Source organism: Triturus cristatus, chromosome 5_1 (genome assembly GCF_964204655.1).
Source record: "Triturus cristatus chromosome 5_1, aTriCri1.1, whole genome shotgun sequence".
NCBI lineage: Eukaryota > Metazoa > Chordata > Amphibia > Caudata > Salamandridae > Triturus > Triturus cristatus.
In genome coordinates, this window is record NC_140587.1 from 778,948,245 (window position 1) to 778,972,801 (window position 24,557).

General features: G+C 44.6%; 1 protein-coding gene across 2 annotated transcripts in view; it reads right to left on the bottom strand.

Moving 5' to 3' along the window:
• The window catches only part of LOC146831464 (phospholipase ABHD3-like), a 455,115-nt gene that overhangs the window by 41,807 nt on the left and 388,751 nt on the right, over positions 1 to 24,557 (bottom strand). For both annotated transcript variants that reach the window (XM_085605780.1, XM_085605779.1), the window contains one exon: positions 22,613 to 22,778. In XM_085605780.1, the coding sequence (XP_085461906.1) occupies positions 22,613 to 22,778 (166 nt within the window). The remainder of the gene's footprint in view (positions 1 to 22,612; positions 22,779 to 24,557) is intronic.

Consider the following 24,557-nt stretch of genomic DNA (forward strand, 5'->3'; position numbering starts at 1 on the left):
GTCCACTTCTGCTGCCCCCCCCCTTTCTTCCTCTTCTTCCCTCTCTTTCTGCTGCACTTCTCATCACTTGTAGAAAACCGTGATTGTTCTTTCCTCTCCTTTCCGTCAATCGCTCCTCTGTGAAATGGATCCAAAAAAAGGAGAAACACGTTTGCTGCAAATGTCTTTGTCTGGAATTTTTCTACACCAAAATGCAGCCTCATGGGGAGAGAAAAAAGGTTTTAAGATGCAAACAATGAATACATAACTAAATAAAACAAGACAGAGTAGTCGCAAAGTGGGCAGTTTGGTTTTATTTATACCCAAAGACATTAGCGCCACCTTTCAGAGTTTGCATTATGGTGTCTTCCCTGTGAGTGTTTGCTTTTTCCAGTACGTTGTTACTTTTTTTCAGGTAGCATATTAGTCTAGTCTAGTGCATATTTGAATTGAGTTGCTTCCAGGTGTTTATAGCGGGGCACAATTGGGTTGTAGCTGAAGTTAGTGTGTTTCTCTCAGTGGGGCAGTATGGTGTTCAGTGAGGGGGAGGATGTGGCACTCTACTGATGACAGAAACTGCAAGGCTCTGAGACAAATGGCTTATGATAGCACTTTTAAGCGTATTTGGGACATTCTGCAAATGGCAAATTTATCAGATGAATGTATTGTGTTGGCCAATAACAACGAGTGCATGTGTGCATTGTCAATTTAAATAAATGTGGAAAAATACTAGCTGCAGTGTCAACTTTTGCTTGTGGCAAAAATAAATGTGGATAAATACAGATAAAATGCCCAAAAAATAAATATGGATAAATACAGACAGAAATGGTAAAAAAATAAATACCATAAAACCGGGAGCCCTAATCATGATCCACATCATCTTTCACTTCCACATTTGAAGCATCAGGCAGCAAAGTTGAGGGGTTCACATTGAGACACCTCACAAGACTCACATTCTTAGCACCCAATATGGCTTTCTCATATTTAGTTAGACGACTATGCGTCATGAATTGGGTGCGGCTCCTTGTTAAAAGGATAGCAACATCATGTGGTACAAACACTCTCACAGGGTATCCCATCACAATTCCTTCACTCTGTTCCAAACTCTTACAGGTAGCAGCCACTGCTTTCAGATAACCAGGCAATGCTACAGCTACAGGATCTAATACAGCTGAAAAATATGCAATTGGTCGTCTAAATTTTCAATGCTTCTGTACCAACACAGAAAGTGCACACCCATCTCTCTCACTGCAATAGAGCTCAAACTCTTTCTCATAGTCAGGCAATCCAAGGGCTGGTGCTTCACACAATCTGTCTCTCAATTGTTTAAAAGCCTTCAGTTCCTCTTTGTTCAATTCAAGGGGGTCTTTCACATCACTCTTTGTCAAGCGTACCAAAGGTTTGGCAATCAATGAAAAGTTTCTGATCCACTGACGACAATATCCAACCATTCCAAGAAACATTCTCACTTCTCTTTGAGTCATTGGTGCTCTCATTCCTTTTAATATACTAATCCTGTCAGCAGTCACTTTTCTCAGACCTTTCTAAATTTTATGATTTAAATATTGTACTTCTCTCTTGCAAAATTGTAATTTCGATGGGGATACTTTAAGTCCTCCATCTGCGAAATGATTCAGTAATGCAACTGTATCAACTACACAAGCTTCTCGGGTTCTCGATGCCACCAGTAGGTCATCGATGTACTGCACTAGTACTGAGCTTTCGGGCATTTTCAAGTCTTCCAGGGATTTCTTCAGGATCTGATTAAATATCAATGGACTTTCTGTATACCCCTGTGGGATTCGGCACCATGCCAAGGTACGTTCGTTGAACTGGAACGCAAAAATTTGTTGGCTGTCAGGGTGCAATGGGATTGAAAAGAAAGCATGACACAGGTCAATGACCGTGTACCATTCTGCATCATGGGGAATCTGATATAGAATCACTGAAGGGTTTGGCACAATGGGACAACAAGGTACAACAATTTTATTCACCTTTCTCAAGTCTTGCACTATCCTGAAAGTTCCGTTAGGCTTTTTCAAACCCATGATTGGTGAATTACATGGACTACTCATTGTCTCTCTCAAGATTCCCTGCTCAATCATTTTGTCTATTACGGTAGCTACTCCTGCAATTATTTCTGGTGTCAATTTATATTGGGCAATATTTGGGTAGCTTATTCCTTCTTTTACAGTTATCTTTACAGGGTCTACTCTTTTCATCAACCCCATGTCTTCTCCCGTGAAATCCCATACCTCGGCCTTTACTGTTTTCTTCAATTCCTGAGGCAATTCCTCTGGGTCAAATACAACAAATGCCTCAGTAACTTCGGGTTCCATATTGGCCTTAGTCATTCTATACAGTACATCCTCATCAGGAGTTTCAAAAGCTATGCCATCAGGAGTACAGAAAATCGTGCAGTTCATCTTACACAACAAATCCCTCCCTAACAAATTGACAGGGCTAGTGTCGTAAACAACAAAACGATGCATATTGGTAAATTTCTCTATTTTAACCTTAACAGGCTCAGTAAGATATGTTTTTATCTGTTGATTGGAGACTCCAACTACTTGGATTGTGTCATCCGAGAGAGGAAGATTTCTGATGTCACCTGATCTAACAGTCGAACGAGTAGCACCAGTATCTACAAGGAAAGTAATATTTTCATCATTTACTTTTCCATCCACAAAAGGGCCTGTCTGGTCTACCTCTAGAGTTGCGCCAAGTACGCACTCTTCTTCCTCTCCTCGGCACCGTCAATAATTCTCTTCTGACTTACTCTCATCGCGCTGCAGCCAATACTGCGAAGCAGAACTAGCGTGCGGTAGCTTTGTTACCTGTTCCTCGGTGTAGAATCCGGTCTCATTACTGTATCTCTGAGGGTTTACGCTCTGTGGAAAAGGTGGCTTTGGCACCTGACACTGTTGGGTAACAACCTGCTGCTGTCGCGGTGGGTGACAACTCACCTCATTCTGCACCTGTGGATTCAATGATGTATTATCGCTATTAGCACTCGGGGGCAATTTACACTCGGATTTCCAATGCCCTAGTTTTCCGCAATTATGACATAGCCACTTCTTTTTTGCTTCGTCTATACTAATCTGTCCCTTTCCTTTTCCAATATTAGGTTATTGTCTCACAGGTCCCATGCCATTTGCTTGTTCAATCAATTGAGCTTCTTGCCTTTCCGCTACCTTAACCTGTGCCCACATGGCCTTCTCCTTCAGCTTGTGCTTTGCCTCAATTTCGTCACTAAAATATTTCGCATGTCGCAGCACTTCATCTATCTTTTTATTTTGCTAATCTACCATATGCTGTTTAATCATTTCGCTCACTTCAGGTCTCAACCCATATACAAATCGATATACAAAATTACTTAAATCCTTTTCACTCAATTTTTTTAATTTTTAATAGGCATGGATAGATTCTTTAACTTCTTGGTGAGTTCTATCAATCTTTAACCAATCAGTGTCTTTTGGAGGCACTTTATTTTTCAAGAAGGTGATTACCTGTTCATATTTTCTCATTACTTCTGGATCAGGGGCACCTGTTTTAGGATCCCTAGGATACTCTTGAGTGGGCCATGCTACCGTAATTTCACATTCTGCCCATATATCTGCCGGTACAATTATATCGAGCAAACCATTCAAATCTATCCACAGCACTTTTGATAATTTAACAAACCTTTCTACCTGACGGTACCACTCCACCGGCTTCTCCCGGAGCCTGGGGAAGTCGTTTGTAAATGACAAAATATCCTGTCTAGTGCAGGGAACATGCACATAACCTCCTCCTGGGATCTCTCTCATGGGACATTCTGCTACCACCGTCTCCTTTTCTCTTACCAGAAATGCCGAAAAGGTCTTATCTGTTGCGTCATCCCTTTTCCGAAACCACCTACTTTTCCATCTATCTACATCACCCCATTTCCTTAGCAATGCAATCAGTTCTTTAATTTGAGTTAATCTTCCTGCAGTATTCAAGCTCTCAATATCTTTTTCAGTGAAATCTACTCTATATGGTTTCTGTAATGATTTTATTCTCTCAAAATCAATGCCCATTTCACTCGCCACTTCTTCCAATTTCTCATGCAAACTCCTCGCTCTCCAAGTTACACTTTTACAGAGGAACATTAGCTCTTCATCGTGATATGCTTTTAATTTTTCAGTTGGAATAGTCCCTACTATTAATTCCTCTAAAGTTATTTTTAATTTTGCCACATCTAAAGGTTGAGGTTCTGTATCTTTTCGCTGTAAACTCCTTAACCAATCTCTCAGTTTATCAGAAGTGGGACCTACAGGAATGGTCTCATTTCTTAATCGCTCTATATTTCTTTCTGGGGTCTCTGGTGCTGATTCTGTTGTCATCAGCGTCTTACTTGCTGGACTTTGATTCATTGTCAGATTTTTAGGAGTACTTAACCCTGAGGTTCCTACCAATTTTCCCCATGGATTTTCTCCTGAATCTCTTTTCCCCATCTCAGTTTGTTTATTACTATTGTAAGGAATTGTTAAACAATGCTCACTATCCTTCTGTTTATCAAAGACAGGCATCACTAGTCCTATAGTTACAGGAACAGTTACGGCTTCCATATTTTCATTTACCATCCTAACAGGTTGTGCTGTTTCAGAGTCTATAAATGGATTATTTTTCCCTATATCAGGTGGCACATGCTCAAAAGTTTTATTTCGCGGTGTTTCTTTTACTGGCGCACTCGGCGTCAGCAACGTGGAGTTTGGTTGATACGGGGGAGGATTTTTATAAAACATGTCCTCGAGCACATCGTCCTCCGACTCATTTACACCATACTTGTAACCTTCTGACCCTGTATTGTTTCTTTTCTCTGTACACTTTCTACCACTAGTTTCTTCAGCATTTCTTAACTCCTTTAGCGCTCATGACGGAGCCACTCCGTCACGAGGCCCCGGGTGCCGTGTGCTCATGACGGAGTGGTTCCGTCATGCTGCGGCCGTTGGCCGCCGCTCCTCCCACGCTGCGCTGATTCCCCGCCTGTGCGGGCGATTAGCGCAGTGGGCGGAGTCATGACGGAACCACTCCGTCATGAGCACAGCTCAACCGTGGCTCATGACGGAGTGGCTCCGTCATGAGCACAGCGCCACCGCGCTGCCCCCAAACCCCCCCCAGCGCTGCGGCGGAATTCCAGCCGCAGCGAAGGGGTTAAGGGAAACATCCCATCAGTCATGTTCTCACTCCACCATCTCCTCATTCTGTCATCATGACTTTCCTGTCCACATGGTCTACCAAACATGTAATTATACCTTCCGCCAGTCCGCTGCCTTTCTCTTTCATACATCTCGTCTTCCCATTCCGTTAAAGCTTCAAACTGAGTAGGTCTAGGTCTTGGTTCTAACCTCATCATCCTTTCTCTTAAATTCCGTAATACAGCTAAACTGAATGAACCACTTTCTGGAAATGCTAGAACTCCATCTTCTTTGGTATACTTTGCCCAATTATCCAGCCAAATACATGTATAGCACCCATATTTCGCTACCATAAAGGATGCGGGCGATTTCGGGGGGGGAAGTAACTGTCCTTCCCTAGTCACAATTGGCTTATCCTTTTTAAATAGGCTCTTAATTTTCCCAAACCATGATTTTTTCTCCTTCTCTGGTGGATCGTAATACATCATTTCTTATCCTATATCAATATATTCCTTGAATCACTTCTCTACGACTATTCAGTTTGTCGTCCAATCCCAGCGCGACTCACACTAACGCATCAATCCGGAGCGTCTACGTCACACTGGTAATTCTCTAATCCTAGCGCGGCTCACACTAACGCACCAATCCGTGAAAGCTTCGTCTCTCTAAGGCTGGCCAATCCCAGCACGGTCTACCTGACGTCGGCGTGTCTCGCTACTCCTGCTTCTACCGCCCCCTCCTCGACAAAATTTATCGGCAAATTTTCTTACGTTTCTCTTCAATCAAAAATCTGTTAGTAACGACATAAAAACACCACCATTGCCGGTTTCGCTAAACCAAAGAGATAGTTTGTCCAATTACACAAGAATTCTGTATATCTCGAGAGCAGCGCTTACCTCTGCCCTTCCACAGAATTATTCTGTTTCGCCGATAAAGCAGCACTTCCCTCCACCTTACCCTTCTAACAAGCAAAAAGGCTAACCATTTCTCTGGGGATAAAACACATGTGGAGACTACACTGCTCCTGAGAATTAAGGCCAGAGTTTCACGAGAGAACCTGTTGCTATTGCACTCACGCACATTCACACAGAAATGTCCCTAACGATAACACACGACGATGTTATCAACTCGAAAAAAGACAATGCGTCGTGCGACTTCACTTGCCACACGTTTTCCCCGTGTACCTATAGGGCATCCAACTTCCTACATCCCGGAAGTCTTCAAAACAACATAAAACGCGACGCGACTCAACATAGAATGTTAGTACATAATTCAATAATCAATCATCAATAATCAAAAATCAATAATCACCAAACCAATGCAATAAAACCATAACTCTGCTACCAGAAAAACTGCTCCAGCGGAAAGAGCAAATGTACATATCCTCCTTGCGTCACAGACCCGTCATCACGCTTATTCATTCATACACTCATTCATTGGTGGGGCCCATAACACCAACACTCATACATCTCACTCCGAATCTGCACACAGGAGGACAGAAGCGCTGGACATGTGGGGGGGTACCTTATTACCTATAGGAGGAAAATTCTTTACAGTTTATACATAATTTACATCAGTACCAATAGAATCCTAACTTTAACATCAAGGCACTCCACCACTTGGTCGACAGACCAATTAGTTGGACTGGTTGATGGTGATTTAGAACCAGCTAAAACACATTAAAGCTTCGGACCCTTAATCAATACCTTATTTAAAGAATCACAAACACATTTTCTGTTAATCAATGTTTAGTTTATCTAATTAATTCATTCATTGGCATTATCAGCTTTTAATCAAATCTGCATAATTTCATTGAATACTTGACCCAAATTGACACACAAGTATATTTACCTAAATTTTGATATTGGTGACCATTTCCATAACCTGTCAGTCCTGCATAAATCAATTTCCTCTGGTAAATTTCTCAATCGAATGCAGGCTAAAACCCACGTAAGTCCGGGAAAAGTTATTTCGCTCGGCACGCCTCAATCCCAAAGGTATCCACAGGACCAAGCAGTCGTGCAAGTAAATCGATCAGCAGTCACCAACAGAGTCTCGGAAACGCACTCCTGGAACGCACGCACACACCTACCCTCGTCTAAGTTTCCCTTTTATAATAAATTCTAAGGTAACCTGCAACATTTTCTAAAATCTAAACACTCTGATTGGCTAAGCCCTTAAAATGTTGTAATATGGGACGTTGTTCCCATGTTTCTTGATTCTCAGGGAATCGAATATGTTATCCTTTCGCTTGTACAGTTCTCGTGCGAAAAGTTCCAAAGAATCAACATGTTGACCTCTAAGTATAGGTTGTCATTTTCTTTTCTGCCATTCACACTAGCTGAATTCTGGCAATCCTCCACGTTCCTATCCTTGACGAGGATCACAGGGCTCAAATAGAAGGACGCCTGAAGATCTTCAGAGCCATCCGAGTCTGCGCAGTAGACCTCGCGCTCACATGACGGTGGCCACCTCCGAACTCCATTTTGAATATCGCGGCCTAGTAGGCCCGAATGCCAACTTAAGCGAAACAAACATAAAAAGTAATTAATATATACGGAAATGAAGATTCTAATGTTTAAACACACACTAATCCCAATATGTATTAGTAGTTTCCTAGCTTATAGCAACATTTAAAGCAACAATACTCACCATTCCGCCATACCAGGAACGCAAACCATTACAAAAGCAACATAAATCATGCAACGTCCTACAGTTAACATGCGTACCACAGTTAATCATTAGAATTATTTGCCATGCAATTTGCATTTTAGTCCCGCGTGTAATTCGTGTTTATCAAAGTGTACAGTTGGTTAATATTAACACTCAAACAGTTAATAAAGGTAAGTAATTAGAATAGTTACGTTATTAGTATCTTATCATGAAAATAGAGAAGGTATACAAAATTTTGCTTTACCTGCTCCACCACTACCCTCTGTGTTATACCCCCACAAGTTGGTGATTCCCACTCCCCTAAGAGGGGAGCAGTCTCTTTTGCTCCAGACACCTCAGCCCCTGCCCATATTAGCCCCGCTGACCTGAGTGAGGAGGCTATTGACCTCCTGAGGAGCATCTCTGTGGTCAGACTGCAGTCCTGAGTGCCATCCAGGGGCAAAGCAACAAGCTGATCCAGATGGTTGCTTATCTAGAAACCATTCACACTGCCATGTATGCCCAACAGAGATATTTTCAGGCTCTGGCTTTCTCCCTAATGGCAGCCCTTCACCCATCCCAACGATCCACCCCCCTCCTGCCTCTTCCCCATCCTGACACTTCTGATCCTCGCTGGCAAACAGACTGTCGCAGTCCAGCTCTCCTGATCCACGCATCTCGGTGGCACTCCCCTTCCGTTGCTACGCTTCCGGTGGCATCGCGTAGTTGACGAAACAAGCACAGATAAGTGAAACACCTGATATGACGGCTGTCTATCGGTGAGTTCTTTATTTATTTATTTAAACTGACAAATGACTACAAAACAACAGATTCTTGAAGACCAGTTTCAAACGCTCATTCTGGAGAGGTAATCCAGGATTTTTGTACGTTTCTGAGTCTGGATTGAACCAGGAAAAGCCAAAAAGACTCTGAATCAACTTGCTATTTGTGTTGTGCAAGACTTTGAGTTATTATTAGTGTTGTGGACATAATTCAGCGCAGTTACTAACTGTATTTTGATTTACCTGGATCGACGCTGGATTGCCATTTCTCACTTCTCCCGTCCTCTAACACAGCAACTCGCCGGACCCGCTTCGCGGGTCCCGCAGCGCGACAGAACACCGCAGGAGTTGTCAGAGGGGCCTGCTTGTCAACAGGGGCGAGTGTATTTTGTTCAGGGCTGCGAGCAGGGGACTCCATTGCCCAGGAGTCCCAGCGAGCCCAACCAGTTACACCTGGGCTGCTCTCCCTGATCGCCACGCCCCCCTGCCTACAGGAGTAAAAGTGGACCGTGAACTTTCTATCAGTGGGTTACTAACTGTATTTTGATTTACCTGAATCGACGCTGGATTGCCATTTCTCACTTCTCCCGTCCTCTAACCCAGCAACTCGCCGGACCCGCTTCGCGGGTCCCGCAGCGCGACAGAACACCGCAGGAGTTGTCAGAGGAGCCTGCTTGTCAACAGGGGCGAGTGTATTTTGTTCAGGACTGCGAGCAGGGGACTCCATTGCCCAGGAGTCCCAGCGAGCCCAACCAGTTACACCTGTGCTGCTCTCCCTGATCGCCACGCCCCCACCGCCCAATAATCCCACTATTTTAGGAACATAGTTCCCCGCAGCACGGGAGCGCGCGGGTGCGCCCGGGGCTAAGCCCGGGCAAAGGGCAGGCCGTTTGAGGCCGTTCGAGGACCGGAGAGACCAGACCGGGCCATCCCCCCATTTTCAATTTGTTACGGGACTCATAGTAAATTTCCACGTATTGTTTCATTATTGTTTTTAGACCTATGTGATTTTAAATACATAGCCCTACTGATTATTTGCGTGATAAGATCTTACATTTCTGTATTGATTTAATAGGAAGTATGGTGCTAACTAGAGGAAACAATTCTAAAACTAAAGCATTGGGGGTTGGGGGCAAGCTTCTAGGTCCCATGGACGACTTTATTACCAAGGCTAACACATTCATTGACCAAACCATTAGTCTGATGGACGGTAGGGTGTCCCTGGATTTAGCACTTGCTAAAAGATCCTCCATGGGTAAACTAGCAGACGCAAGATCCCCCGTAAAAGAAAATAATTTTGGGCGAAGGGCGCTTTGTGAGGGTAGGCATAGTTTACCAAACAACGTGGACCTGTCGGCCTCCCAGCTTTCCGACTTCCAGATAAGTTCAGACTTAGAAAGGTCGCCAGAACTGGTTCCCCAAGTCACACCGGATGAAGCAAGGCAAGCAATGGGGAGAAGGGAGGGCGCAATAAAGAAAAGAAAGAAAAAGGCGAAAAATTCCATCCCCAATGAGAGTAGCGACACGCATAGTAGGAAAGAGAATGCACCTTCTGGAGATGAACAGGCTGTAGATTCTACGTTCATTAATCATTCTGTACATCACACCTCAGACCCCATTTGCCTGGAATCTCCCTTTCAATCACATCCTACTAAGGAAATAACCAATAGCAATAACTCGCAATTGTTAAACAATATCGCAGATCTACTGAAAACTTCTCTCGCTCCAGTAGAAGCTAGATTATTACAGATAGAGATCCAGCTAACTAAGTGTATAAACCTCACAAAATTGAAGCAAGTATCGGGGGCCCAAAAAACGGGGGGTAAGAAACAGACTTTTTTTAAGCCCGCAGCTTTACAAATGAATGCACCTACACCCCTAGATGTAACACCTAAATCAATACCCAGTGAAACATTAAATACTAACAGGACAGCAAAATCTTCCACTAGTGTTGCCATAACCTTATCCCAGGGTAATCCTCCGTTAGCAACAACACCGGTGCCCACAACCCTGGAACCTAAAAAATCTGTGCCCAAGACTCGGGCTTCAAAAACACCGGTTCCAAAAACTTCGGCCCCAGTATCTAACGGGGGGGGTCCCGGGGGACCTTCTGAAGCTAGACTTACTGTCGATATGCCACCGTAAGCATGCCCTTTTGTAGTTGTAATGACAGGCGTGCCCGAGCTGGTGGATCATAACGTAGAACCTACGTGGTCTTTCATAAATAAAGTACGACACTGGCTAAACATTAATCGTCCTATTCCACCAACACGGTCATGTAAGATCTTGATGGCACGTAGGATCCCCTGGGTAGGAAATGGCAGAAAATTAATATCAGGAGATTGTATTATGATTACATTGGATGACCCTCGAGTGGTAGATCATATCTGCTCTTGGGAGTACTCGAGCTCAAAAGGAGGTATAGGAATTAAGCGACTCTCCTTTTTTTATCCTTCTCAACATCGTAATAATCCTTTTTAATGACTATGATAGCCCCCGGGAAGTAGTAGCTTCTCGTTATAGTGAATATGGCAACCCAAGACAAATAGCGGGCCCTCGTCACCATGACAGTTCTTGGAATACAGTGGGGACATCTCATCAGGGAGGAGGTTGGGATGAATGGGGTCAGAACACACAGAGGAGGGCCTATAGAGAGCCGCCTCGTAGGGATCCTTGGTTCACTATCCCGACGATGAACAGGTTTAGCGGCCTTGAAATGGTCGATTGACCATCAACGGCGACTGAACCTATTAATCCTAAAACACCCCATTTAGCGCCCAAAGTAAAAATCATTGCCGCGGCAGACGATTCTTTGGCGATTAATACAGACCTACAGCCCTTAACTATCCTATCTTGGAACGTTGCGGGCCTTCGCCACAAAATCGAGGACGGGACTGCTTTGAACTTCTTGGAGCTGGGTAATATCATCTGTCTACAGGAGACGTGGTCTACCACGGAGCTCCATCTTTTGGGTTATAAAACTTATTTTGTCCCTGCAGTGGGCAGCGGTGTAGGTAGACCCAAGGGAGGGCTGACTACGTATATTGCAAATACCTTGAACCATCTAAAAGCTTTTATAGTTGATTATGATTCGAATTTTCAATTACTTTCTCTCTCTTTTAAAAAAAAAAGAGTCTATCCTTGTGCTCAATCTCTACAATAACCTAGAGGAGGAACAATTTTTGACTTTTCTCCTTAACATTCAGGCGAAATTAATCTATCATCTTCAAACTAAGGCAAGAAAAGGGGTGGTTCATCTTTTATGGGGAGGAGATTTTAATCTGCATCCATGCCCACAAAATGGAAAAAATTGTTGTGGGATAGTCGACGAATTTGATGCTCCCCTCATGCATTTTGCCCACACTAAGGTTGGGAATGCTATGAATAATGTGCTATCAGTTTTGGAACTTTCAATAGCAAATGAGCCAAGTGTAGGCTCACATTTTTTGCAACCAACCTATGTGGTAAGGGGTTGCAAAACTACAGTCGACTTTATCCTCCTGTCACCTGGTTTGTTGTGCAGAGCCAGCTCCTTTGAGGTCCTGACTAACACATTAAGCGATCACTCAGCCTTGAGGATGGATCTTCATTTAATTAATTCTCAACCCCTAACAGCTGTCATAGCTAAAACTCTTGCCCAGAATAAACTGGAGCTAGGCAAGCAAAATGGATATACCTTAAAGTGGGAGAAGATTAATCCTGTTGTAATTACCGACAAATTGGTAAAGGAGGCATATTTAAACATAACTAAATGCCTGGATTTATCAGTAATGGATGAAGATGTCCTAAAAAATTTCTCACAAATATTAGAGAAAATTAAGGGACTTCTAACAGCAAAATCAACGAATTCGAATTCGACTACCAGAGGGTGGTTCAATCATAGCTGTACAGTGGCCCTAGCTAAATTTAAGGTGGCACTAAATAAACCAGACAGCGATTCGGAACAGATCCATCTCCTTAGACAACAATACGGACAGGCACGTAAAAAAAGAATACAAGAATTAAAACAGAAATTATGGGATGATCTGCACACTAGTGCTGTCTCTAAAAATAGTGAGGCCTTCTGGCGAACAGTTAAATCCCCCTATCTATTAGACAATAACAGTCCTAAGATAGAAGTGGCCATAGAGGAAGACATGTGGGTCTCCCATTTTGCTAAAAGTTTCAAAAACACAGCAGATCCAGTTGGACCAGATATTACTTATCCAACAGTTGAATATCCAATATCATTGTACTTTGATATCTCTGAGGTATTAGTGGCACTGGAATTAAGTAAAAACGGTAAAGCCCCAGGCCCAGATGGGGTCCCAGTGGATCTTTTTAAATTTAATCAGGATCTCTGGGCCCCCATTCTTACCAGAGTGTGTACCGCAGCCGCAAAAGTGGGTCTGATAAAATCCTGGACTAAGTCTATTATGGTCCCAATTTTTAAAAAGGGGGACCGTCAAGACCCCAAATGCTATCGCCCCATTTCATTACTGGATTCTCTGGGCAAAGTCGTTGGCAGGGTTGTGCTAGAGCGACTACGGCAGTGGGCTGAAAAGGGAGGCATTATTTCTGATCTCCAATTTGGATTTCGGGAGGGTTTTGGAACAGTGGAGCAGGCCCTTAATCTTGGTTTAATAATGGGTAAATATATCCAAGCAAAGAAGTACACGGTCTACATGGTGTATGTAGACCTGTCCGCTGCCTTTGACTGCGTGTCACATGCTAAACTCTGGATGGTCTTGAGACAAATGGGCGTGGAGCCCCCCATCTTAGACTTTCTAAGAGAGCTTTATTCCAAAGCTTCGGCGAGGGTGCGCTATGGTGTGAAGGGGGAGTTGACAGCGTCTTTTGGAGTGGAGTGTGGAGTCAGGCAAGGGTGTGTCCTGGCCCCCTTTCTTTTTTCTTTGTATACCAACGGTTTGGAAGAAGCGATGTTGAGGGGGGCTTTGGATCTCCCACGGGTAAAACAGCGCCTGATTCCCGCTCTGCTTTATGCAGATGACGCGGTCATTTTGGCGCGCACCCCACGCGAATTACAGACCTCCCTGAATAAGTACGTGGATTTTATGGGTGGTCTGGACCTACTTGTGAATGTGAAAAAAACGTTTGTCATGGTAGGAGGCAGTGGGAAAAAACGAGCAAAGGATATTTATCTCAAAAACCAAAAACTAGAGGTAACTGCCCAGTACCCGTATTTGGGTATCCTGATCGATGAAAGGCTGAATTGGCGGCCAGCTGTAGAAGCTAGGTGTCATCTTTTCAAAAGAGCCACAGTGGCCCTGATGGGCTTTTCTCAGAGACTGGGGAGGAGGGCACCGATGGAGCTCTTAAAAATTTACAGCGCAAAGTGTCAGGCTATAGCGCTATATGGGGCAGGTGTCTGGGGACATGTAGATGTTAGCGCCCTTCAGGTGGCAGAAAATACTTTCCTCAGATTCCTTATAGCAACACCAAGACACACATCAATTTACGCATCCCACCTGGAATTGGAAATTCCATATTTAAAGGACCTAATAATGATCCAACCACTGTTGCTTTGGCGCCGCATTTGGACCTCTGATAAGAATGCGTTGACATAGGCAATCGTGGCGGATTCAATGGCTCTTGACCAATTAAAAAAGATAACCTGGCTCAGGTATGTCAGAATTTTTTTTAAAGATCTTGGTATGGAGAAATATTATCTCGAACCTGAAGACATTATCGATCTGCCAAAGAGAGAGTTGAAACGACTGGCTCTGAGTCATCTAGAGTCCTTGAGGCTGATCTCTGATTCAACAAAACCCTCGGTCCTCCATGCTAATAGTATCCAGACCACCTCCTCCATTCACCCTTACTTAACACTTCAAATCAGTACATATGAAAGAATGCTACTAACAAGATTCAGATTAGACTTCTTTTTCAGATTAGTAGCATTTCCCGAGAGAAATAGGTGGGACTTAAGTCTCACTGTTTGTCCTTGTGATGAGGAATCAATACAGTCCAATTTACACACACTATTGTTTTGTAAATTCCATCATCCACACCGGAAAATATGGCTACTACCACTATTAAGGCGTTGGGGTCTCAGACAATGTCGCCCTGCAATGTTACGCCTTCAACTGTTGGAATCTGAATCGGTTTGCTATCATGTTCTTAATTTTTTTAAATCTATTATGAAGCACAGGAAAAATCTGTAAAAGAAGTTATACTGATTCTAGAATTAAATAATTTGATTCTATGATTTTAGAATATTAATTCTTGTGTGTTTTGAAACTCTATTTTATAAGTTGATTTTTCTGTGTGAAAATGTATTATTAATTGTTGCTTTTATGGTTTTCCAACGTGCAAAGCCGAATAAAGAAATGTATTATTATATCTTCCCCATCCAAATAAACTATTCTTATTCCCATCCCAAGCCCAACTAAGCATGTATCCACTTCATCAGACACAAGCACCACACCCAAACACAAGACATCCAAAAAACTCATACATACATGCACACAGCCGACACTCACCTCCCTCACCACCCCCAGCATACCCCCAGGCACCATAGCAACACATACTGAGCCCTCCAAAGACACACTCATACCCACAGACGCCACACTCACACACACAGACCCCTCCACAACACCCAGCATTCACACAGACACAGCAGCAACAGCCATAGACCCATCCACAACACCAAGCACACACGCAGACACCACAGTAAGAGCCACAGACCCCTCCACTACAACCAGCATACATGCAGACACCTCAGCAACAGCCACAGACCCCTCCACAACACCCAGCACACATGCAGACAATAGAACAGCCACAAACACCTCCACAACAATGGTACATCCACATCACTCCCACAAAAAAACGCAAACGCTCACAGTTACCCACACAACAGTCACCAACACAACACACAAGTGCAGACAGCAGACCCAGCTCATACTTGCATACTCTTCCTCCTCACCCGAACTCCATCCCGAAAACCCTACCCATTTTCCCTGTGAGGATGTCATGTTTGCCCTTACCTCTCTGAAAACTGACCCCCTACCAAAGTAAAAAAAAAACTCCCAAACCCAAACTCATCCCATCCACTTCCCTCAACACCCCTTGAAATAAAGCATTCCCATCCCCTTGAACCCAGCCCAAAAAAGAAAAAAAAGAGAATCCTTCCTAAAGGAAAAGCCCCAAAACCCAAGAAGCCCCCTCTCAAGGACAAACGCTCCCCTCCCTAAAATTCTGCCCCCCCCCTTCCCAAGTAGCATCTTCGAGGTGTCTGCTATGCCCAATGGATGCCCCTGTGTGAGTAGGTTTCCTGGCAGTGTAATTAAGGGCAACTTTGGTGGTTCAGCCTTGTGCTGTGACATGACTAATAAAATGGACTGGCCATTGGCCTTTGTTATTCCTGATGTTTTTTATCCATGAAATAAAACTTTTCTTAGTTTTGAAAACATTGGGCCTGCCATTACATTTCTGACTATTTGATGTTATTGTATGGTTAGCAATGTGTGAGTGCATTTGTATTTGTTTCATCCCTGATTGCTGATGCAGTTGAAGTAGTTAGTATGAAGTGACCTTGGAGCCAGTGCTGGAGTTACACAGGACAAGGGGAAATGTTGGATGGATATCTATGTGGGATGAAATCCAAATGGTCCAGACACTGCATTGAGTGACACGTTATATGGTAAGTATTTTAGCTTGGCCTGGCCACTGTCATTTAGCTTGCACGTCTCCCTATGATGTAGGTTGGGTATGTGTTTGATGAGTTGATGTTAGATATTTGTGTATCTACACATGGAGGGTGTCAACTTGTCATTAATTTTTGGAACTCAGCATGGGCATGTTTCCAATTTGTAGTGTGTATCTTGCAGCTTCTTCATCTAGATGTGTGCCACATGCTGTTAGTGCTGAGTTTGCTTTCATAAGTTGCACTTACCCATTACCTACACATGGATGGCACTTAGTTATGCTATTGGTTGTCCCTGATATACTTCAATTCCCAGGTCCAGTGCACATTGAGTTTCTAAGACATGTGCAAATTGTGCTGTGTCCTAGGGCCCCAGCCTTTCAGGGTTCCCCTTTATTGAAGCATAGCTATCCTGCAGGTAGTGTTTCCATTGTGCCCTCAGAATGGTTCTGACACTGATTCTATGTAATCCCATTGACTTACATTGCCTTATCATGTGGGTGATGTGTGAGAGACAATACAGAGTTATAGCAGAGAAGGTGTGTTTCACTTTCATGACACATCCACACAGAGGTTTCTTTGACATCAAAACAGAACCTAGGACGTGTGCAATGTGAGTGTGTCACATTCACTATACCATCTTGGTTAGTTTTGGAGTGAGAGGGCTTCATGGTTGTTGCAGTCACATCAGTCTCACTTTAGCAACACTTGACAAATGGCAAACTGCAGGAACAGTGAAGATCGGTAGTAACATGGGAGACAAGTGAGAATAGGCAAAAGGAGTCAAGCATCTTGGTTAGGGTTGGAGTGAAAGGGCCTCATAAATAAATATAAATTACTAAAATAGTGTCTTGGCAAAGAATAGTGCATACAAACAATGAAACATGGACTGCTATCCATAGTTAAGGAAACATTCGGAAGGTTCATACTTGTATGAGATTTACCATGAAGTACTTAATACATTTTAATTTCCCAGGGGATTAAGAGGTAAAGCAAAGATTGTCATGTCCCACAGTTTTCTCAAAATCTGTTTTGAAATAATCCTTGATGCAAACACAGAGAGAGTCTTATGAGTTCTAAAAATAAATCACACTGTAAACCCCCACACCCAGAGTGTACATCAGCTCTGACTCATTTGCCCCAAAAATATACACAATGAAAAGGCAAAGCCTACAGCAATGCCTTAAAACAGCACTGGCCTCAGATCTTAAGAATGGGCAATGCCCTTACTCTACCGTAAAAAAAAGTGAAGGAAAAAAAATAAATTACCAGTTCTCCTCACCATTGCACCCCCCTCTGTGTAGTTGAAACATAATGCTTCAATTACTTACCAGTAATTGCATTACTCTGAGTCCTCTTCCCTCGCTTCTATTCATTACATACATGAGGAATTCCTGCCTCACCAGTCACCCATCCCACGTGATTCTCGATCACTGATTGAAAATCCCCCTCCATCCTCCTGTAATACCATGTAACCCGACACCACACCAATTAATGGTTGGCCTGGACTACCAGGGAGGGAGGTAGGGAGGGATGCAATGAATAGAAGTCAGGGAAGAGGACTCAGAGTAATGCAATTACCGGTAAGTAATTGAAGCATTACCTCATCGTCCCTCCCTCGCTTCTCTTCATTACATACATGAGATGTACACAGCCAACAGGACAACCAAATTGGCAATGTACAAAAACATGTTCATTAAATAATACAGACAAAAAGTAGAAGACCGCTATTCAGGCATCATAGCAGACAATACTTTAGACCCAAATACCTCAGACCAGTACACTATTTGCACAATTTTGTAATGAGAGGCAAAAGTCAAAGGGGGAAGCTGAGGTGGCCGCCCAGCAGATCTCAGAAGTGGAAGCCCTCTGGACTTCAGCACAAGAGGTAGCCATAGACATTGTGGACCGACCCTGAACCCCTAAGGGGGAAACCTGACCAAAAGCCTTGTAGCCCAGAGAAATCAGAGTCCGAACCCACTGACACAAGGAAGAAGTGGAAGGACGCAACCCCTTATTCACGAGCCAAAATTCACAAACAGGGAATCGGAAATCTAAAGGGAAGCCACCGTATCCATATAAATCAGGAGAGCCATCCTGACAACCAAACAATGCAGCCTTAATTCCTCCTCCTCAGAAGGAGACTCGAAAAAGAAGTGCAAAATAAACTCCTGGTGCCGATGGAATTGGAATTTAACATTAGGACGAAAGGAAAAGACAGGCCTCAAAATGAATCAAAAACCCTACAAAAAGGATTCTTAAAAGGCAAAGCGCCCCCCAGTTCACACAAACTCTGAGCAGAGGTAATAGCCAACAATAAGAACGTCTTAAGGGACAACAAAAGCAAATCCACAGAGTCCAGGGGCTAAAACGGAGGAGCAATCAATGCCCCCAAAACCAAGGAAAGATCCCACGAAGGGAAGAGCTTCCGAGGACAAGGTAGAACATTATGCAACCCCCTTGAAAAGACGCCCGACCAAACCATTGGGATCAGACATATTGTTCTAAGAACTCTGATAAGCCTTAATTGTAGCCCACTAAAGTTTAAGGGAGGCAACCTTATAACCTTGAACACCAAAGAAGCCCCCTCCTGCAGAAACAAAATCACATCAAACAAGGTAGAAGAAGTAGGGTTCAAACCGTTACCCTGACACCACCTAGTGAAAGAACGCCAGTGATGCAAGTAAGACTTATTGGTAAAGCAGCGCCTAGCAGCCTGCAGAGTCGAGGTCAAACTAGCCGGAGTCCCCTTATGCAGTAGACCTAGCAGTTCAACCTCCTGGCCGCCAAGCCAATCCTGGACAGAACATCCTGTTGTAAAACAGGGAACACCAAGGAAGAGGAAGTAAGGGGCAACAACCACTCCACGTCCCTCCTCATCTCCACAAAAAGAGGAAAGCAAAAGGCCCGGGCCAAGCCAGGGCTACAAAAATGACTGACGCTCCCAACCTCCGGACTGTGAGAAGGAACCTGAGAAGCAGCGGAAAGGGAGGAAAAGTGTAAAGAAGCCCCTGTGTCCACTGGCAGGAAGGAGCATCCACAGCCCAAGCTCACCCTTCCCGGATCTGAGAGCTAAACAGTGGCACCTTAGCATTGAGAAGACTCACAAAAAGGCCTATCACTGTGACACCCCACCATTCTGTAAGCTCCACAAACAGTTCCTGACGGAGGCAAAAATCCACGGATGATGGAATGGCCCTGCCGAGAGCATCTGCCAGAGTATTAGAGACCCCCTAATCACAGACACTGCCAACAGATGAGACTCCGTCCAACCTGGTCTCCCCCTACCTGTTCACATAAGTCATTGTCGTCATGTTTTCCGTCCTGACCAGAATGACTGCACCCTTCAGAAACCAAGAAAAGTCCCTCAGATCCAAGCAGACAGCCTCCAACTCCTTCCAATTCGAAGGCCTCCTGCTCTGAGACTTGGACCAAGAGCCCTTGACCTGACACCCCCCCCATCCAGGCCCTCCAACCAGACAGACTGGTATCCGTCGTGACAATCAAGGAGGCAGGAGGGGAGAGAGACACCCCCCTCAGAACATGATCCCTGACAAGCCACCAACCCAAGTCCACCTGGATCTGAAGAGAGACAGGAATCAGGGAAGACAGAGGAAGACAACGGGGTGACGAATGAGCCAGGACGTGAGCCATCAGTTTGTGCAAGTGAAAGTGAGCCCAGGGAACCAGAAACACCATTGCAGCCAGATCCCCCTGAACCTGGAGCCAACGAGCTGCCACTTGGACGGTCCGGGACAAAAGACCCAAAATGTGGGACTGGATCTTCGCCACCTGCACCTCGGGCAATGTGACTACTCCCAAATTGGTACAAAACCTTACCCCAATAAAGAGAAGGTCCTGGACCGGAACAAGGCAGGATTGTGCCCCTTCAATATGTCCAGTGCCACCCTCTTGTATATGCGAGCTAACAGGGAGCTTGAACCAAGCAGTTGTCGAGGTAAGGATGAACAAAGATCCCTGACGGTGGGCCACTGCCATCAATGGAGCCAACAGCTTTGTAAAGACCCTCAGGCGGACTTCACACCAAATGGCAATAAGGTGAACTGAAAGTGGCAGTCCCCTATCACAAACCTCAGAAACCTCTGATGATCTAGAACCATGGGAACATGGAGGTAATCGTCTTGGAGGTCATAAAGTCCTGGACACTGACCAAGGGAATTATGGACTGTAAGGTCACCATCTTGAAGTGTATGGTCCTGACCCACCCACTCACTCTCTTCAGGTCCAGAACCGGCCTGAAACCACAGGACACCTTCTGAACCAGAAAAAGAATCGAATAGAATAGAAATCCAGGCCCTGTTCCTCCATGGGACCCGGAACAATCGCCCTCTTCTCTAGAAGAGCCAGAACCCTCCACAGAAGAGCCCGCCTCTTTTCCGTATCCCTGGGGAAAGGAGTATGGATGGTGGACCAACCCGGGAGGCAGAGTGACAAAGCCATTACTAAAGCCGTTCCTGACAATCTTCAAGGCCCAACAATCCCTCACATCCCAACTCTAGGCGTCCAGAAAAACCAAAAGCCTTCCGCCCACAGGAATTGACGCCTCCCTGCAATAGTTATCAGAACTTCCGCTTGAAAGAATCATGCTGATCCTTGGCGCCCTGCCGAGACCGATTACTTTTTCGGCTGGAACTTCCTCCAATGCTCCGAAAAAGGCTTGGAGGGCTTCCGGGCGGAATGAAATGAAGAAGAAGAAGACGGCGGATCCCAAAAGCGATGAGAAGAAGTAAAAGATGTCTTCCCTTTGTACGGTGGAGCATGCTTACGACCCTAGAAAGCCTTGGCAATCATGTTGTCCAATTGACCCACAAACAGCAATTCTTAAGGAGAGAAGACTTCTCAGAAAAGTCCACCATCCAATCACAAATTCCTCCGAGCTAACACCATGGAACCAGTCGCCATGGCAGAAGACTTCAAGACATCCGAAGCAATGTCCGCCAGCAACTTGGCCTGCTGCTCCATGTGAACCAGCAAGTCAGAACAATCCATCTCCTCCTGAATTGCGGTGACCAACTTCTGAAAGTCTGAAACAACAGACTGAGCTGCACATGCAGAAGAAATACCAGCCTTTAAAGTCAGATTCTCCATGGAGAAGGCCTTCTTAGCGCCCCCTCAGTCTTCTTGTCTGTAGCATCAGAAGGAGAGCGATCCTCTGGATTAATCAAGTACGACAAATCAGAGTGGCCAGCATGGCATTCACCTTAACTTTATCCAGTGAATACAGCTTTTGTAGAAATCGTGGAACTGAAGAGTGTTCCAGGTCATGCCATTGACCAGTGATCAAGTCCTTGATTTGGCCATGAAATGGCATAGCAAAAACGGGAGGCTTAACATATTGTGGGAACATGCCTTCCACTGTCTCTGATGAGAAAGGCGCATACCCAATATTCTCCCAGATATGCTGCAGAATGTCAGGGATCTCCTCTCTATGCACAAACTTCCCAGTAGAGGTGGAAGGGCGGTCACTCTCCAAAGCCGAAGAGTCCCCAGAGGGGGAGTCCACTGGACCTCCAGCCATACGAGAGCCCCTGCGCCTGGGCATAGCTCTGTCATCCAGGGCATGGGCCACAGCAGCTTCAATCACTGCCTGAACCTCGGAGGCAGAGAGCAAAGCAGAAGGATCCGCAGGGCCCCTGGACCTGCTCCGGCATTCAGGATTTGGCTCATCCTCCTCAGAAGAGGACAAAACATGAAACAAATGAAATATGACACAGTACCAATAAGGAAGGTAGTAAAACACAACCAATCCCCCAGGTACACAATCTTTGCCCCCTATTCGCCGCAGCCTCCCTGGCTGGACGCTGACCCGAAAGCACAGCCCCAGCCACCGCGAGCCGGTAACCCCGCAACCGGACTTACAGGCTGACCATGTCCAACCAGCATGCCGAAATTGTCCAAAATTCAGAAAAGAAACCTACAACGACCACAGCACCGACATGGCCGGCACATGGTTCACACGTCCTACTATAAGGTAAGACCGTGAAAAAACAGGAGGATGGAGGGGAATTTGTATTCAGTGATCGAGAACCACTTAGTATGGGTGTCTGGTGAGGCAGGAATGCCTCATGTATGTAATGAAGGGAAGCGAGGAAGGGACGATGAGGTAATACATCTGCATACGATGGGTGGGTTTAGGAGTTCAGACTGCCCTCAAATTGCTACATGTAAATGAAGTGATGACTAAGCATTATTTGTGTGTGTGCTAACAGTTGTGAATACGATTGTAAAGTCCTTGCTCTTTACCAAGGCACACTGAGCAAATGTTTCAGACGCCACTCTTGTCATTTCGCCTGCGAAATGCTAGTCTGCATCCCTCCCTGCCACTGTGTGGTCTTCCCTCCTTGAGATGAGAATCCAAGGCATGAACCTACCATAGCTGGGTGATATAGCATCATCCAAGGCATTGAGGAATAGCACCGGTATCTCGACTGACTTGAGTCTGGGGCCCAAGCTTGCATCCCTGTAGTAGTCGTCATTTGTGGGATAGCCAAACATGACTGAGGTAAGGCGCGTGTCAAACTCACGAATGGTTCTAGCCTGCAGGAAAAAATTCAGTTAGGTTGTGGCTTGGCTGACCATATAGGTGGGCAAGACATGTATATCACCTCTGACATTCACAAAGCCTTTCATATAAACCCATCGTCCAATAACTTTAATGTTCTGGGGTTTCAATGTGTAACTCTTCGATTCAAAGACATCCTTTCTTTCAAGTCTTGCCAATGGTTTTATTCCTATGCCTGGGTGCAGTGGCATCCATTTACTCAGCCAACTTTTGGAAACATGACCAATAGGAGGGCATGTACGGGGTGGGTTTATATCTAATTTTCTAATATATTTAACACGTTAAATATTTTATTCTTAACATGCGTATCAATGTGTGTAATGTTTGTGAGTACAAATATTTTTTCGCCGAGGCTACAAGCAGTCAAAGCACATTTCAAGGAGCCATGTGGCAACCATACTCATTTCAGCAAGACGTGAAGTGAATAAAAGAAAAAGAGAGAACTGTTGCCAATCAGTAAATCGTACCCTCTTACCCCCTCCCCCCAACTCCCCACCACCACCCAAGTTCTGGAAGACTTTTGCTTCTCTTAGAAGCTCTGGTGTCTTTTGTTTATGTTTGTCAGAGTCCCGACTTCTGAGGCACAGAGAAATCACTGGTAAAATGTTGCAATCGAGAAGGAAGGATCAATATTGTTTAGAGAACATGGGAGATGAGTGGGTGTTGCGTAAAGCAAAAACGTTTACTATTAAAAGGTGCAGATTGATTTTAGTCGATTTGTAAATAATAAAAGGGTTATCTGTTCATAATATCGCAAAGATGGTCAAAAATTAACGCGTGCCATTTTGAGGCGTGCTTGCGGTTTGAAACTCAGCTATTCATAAAGGCTTATACAGGCTTTGTGCAGGGGGCGACTTCTTTTAGTTAATAAGACAAGAAACATGCTGTTATAGACATGTGTACATTATTTTTTTTGTCAAAGTTCTTTTAATTATCATTTTTTCAACATACGTCTATCAAAAGTTAATTACAGATCAGTCATGTCCCATCCTTACCCCATGAGAAGGCCTATAATCGCCAATCCAGTATACAGCGCTTCTCCATTTCTCAAGGAGCTTTTCTAACGAGATTCACTATTGCTTGTTACTAACATTCTGAACCTGAGGAAATCCCATTGGTTCCCTTTAACCTTACCCTCCCTCTCTGTCCTCCCCCTCCCATTAACAAAAATGTTAAATAAAAAAAGATAACAGCATCTAGCAAAGTACTCAGGAGTGATATTCGCAAGTTAGTAGATATTAGGATAGTTCTTTCCGTGTGAGTGACTTTTCAGATCTGGAATAGGTGTAGTGCTCGTGTTCTGGTGGGGCAAGCGATGAGCGAAATGCCCCTCGAGAGATAGCTTATTAGTAGTCCCCAGACATATTTGAAGTTCTTAAAATCATTTAGAAAGATGGCACTCATTCTTTCCATTGTGACTACCTGCCAGTTTGGCGTGCCATTGTGTCAGAGCGGGAGTCTCCCTTTTCTTCCATGCCGCTGCAATCGCCACTTTAGCTGCTTTCAGGCAGAGCCACACCACATCCTGGTCAACGCCAGTTTGATATTTTAAGGATGAGTCTCGTAGGCCTAGCAGGACATACTCAGGGGAGTCTGGAAGTGGGTATCCAGCATGTCCTTCATCTGGGTCAGAATCTCTGCCAAAAAGGTCTTATAGTGGGGCAGTCCATGTGTGACTAAAGTCACCCAGCAGTCCACAGCCCCTCCAGCATAGCTTTGATGTGTTGGGGTAAAGTTAATTTAGCAGGGTAGAG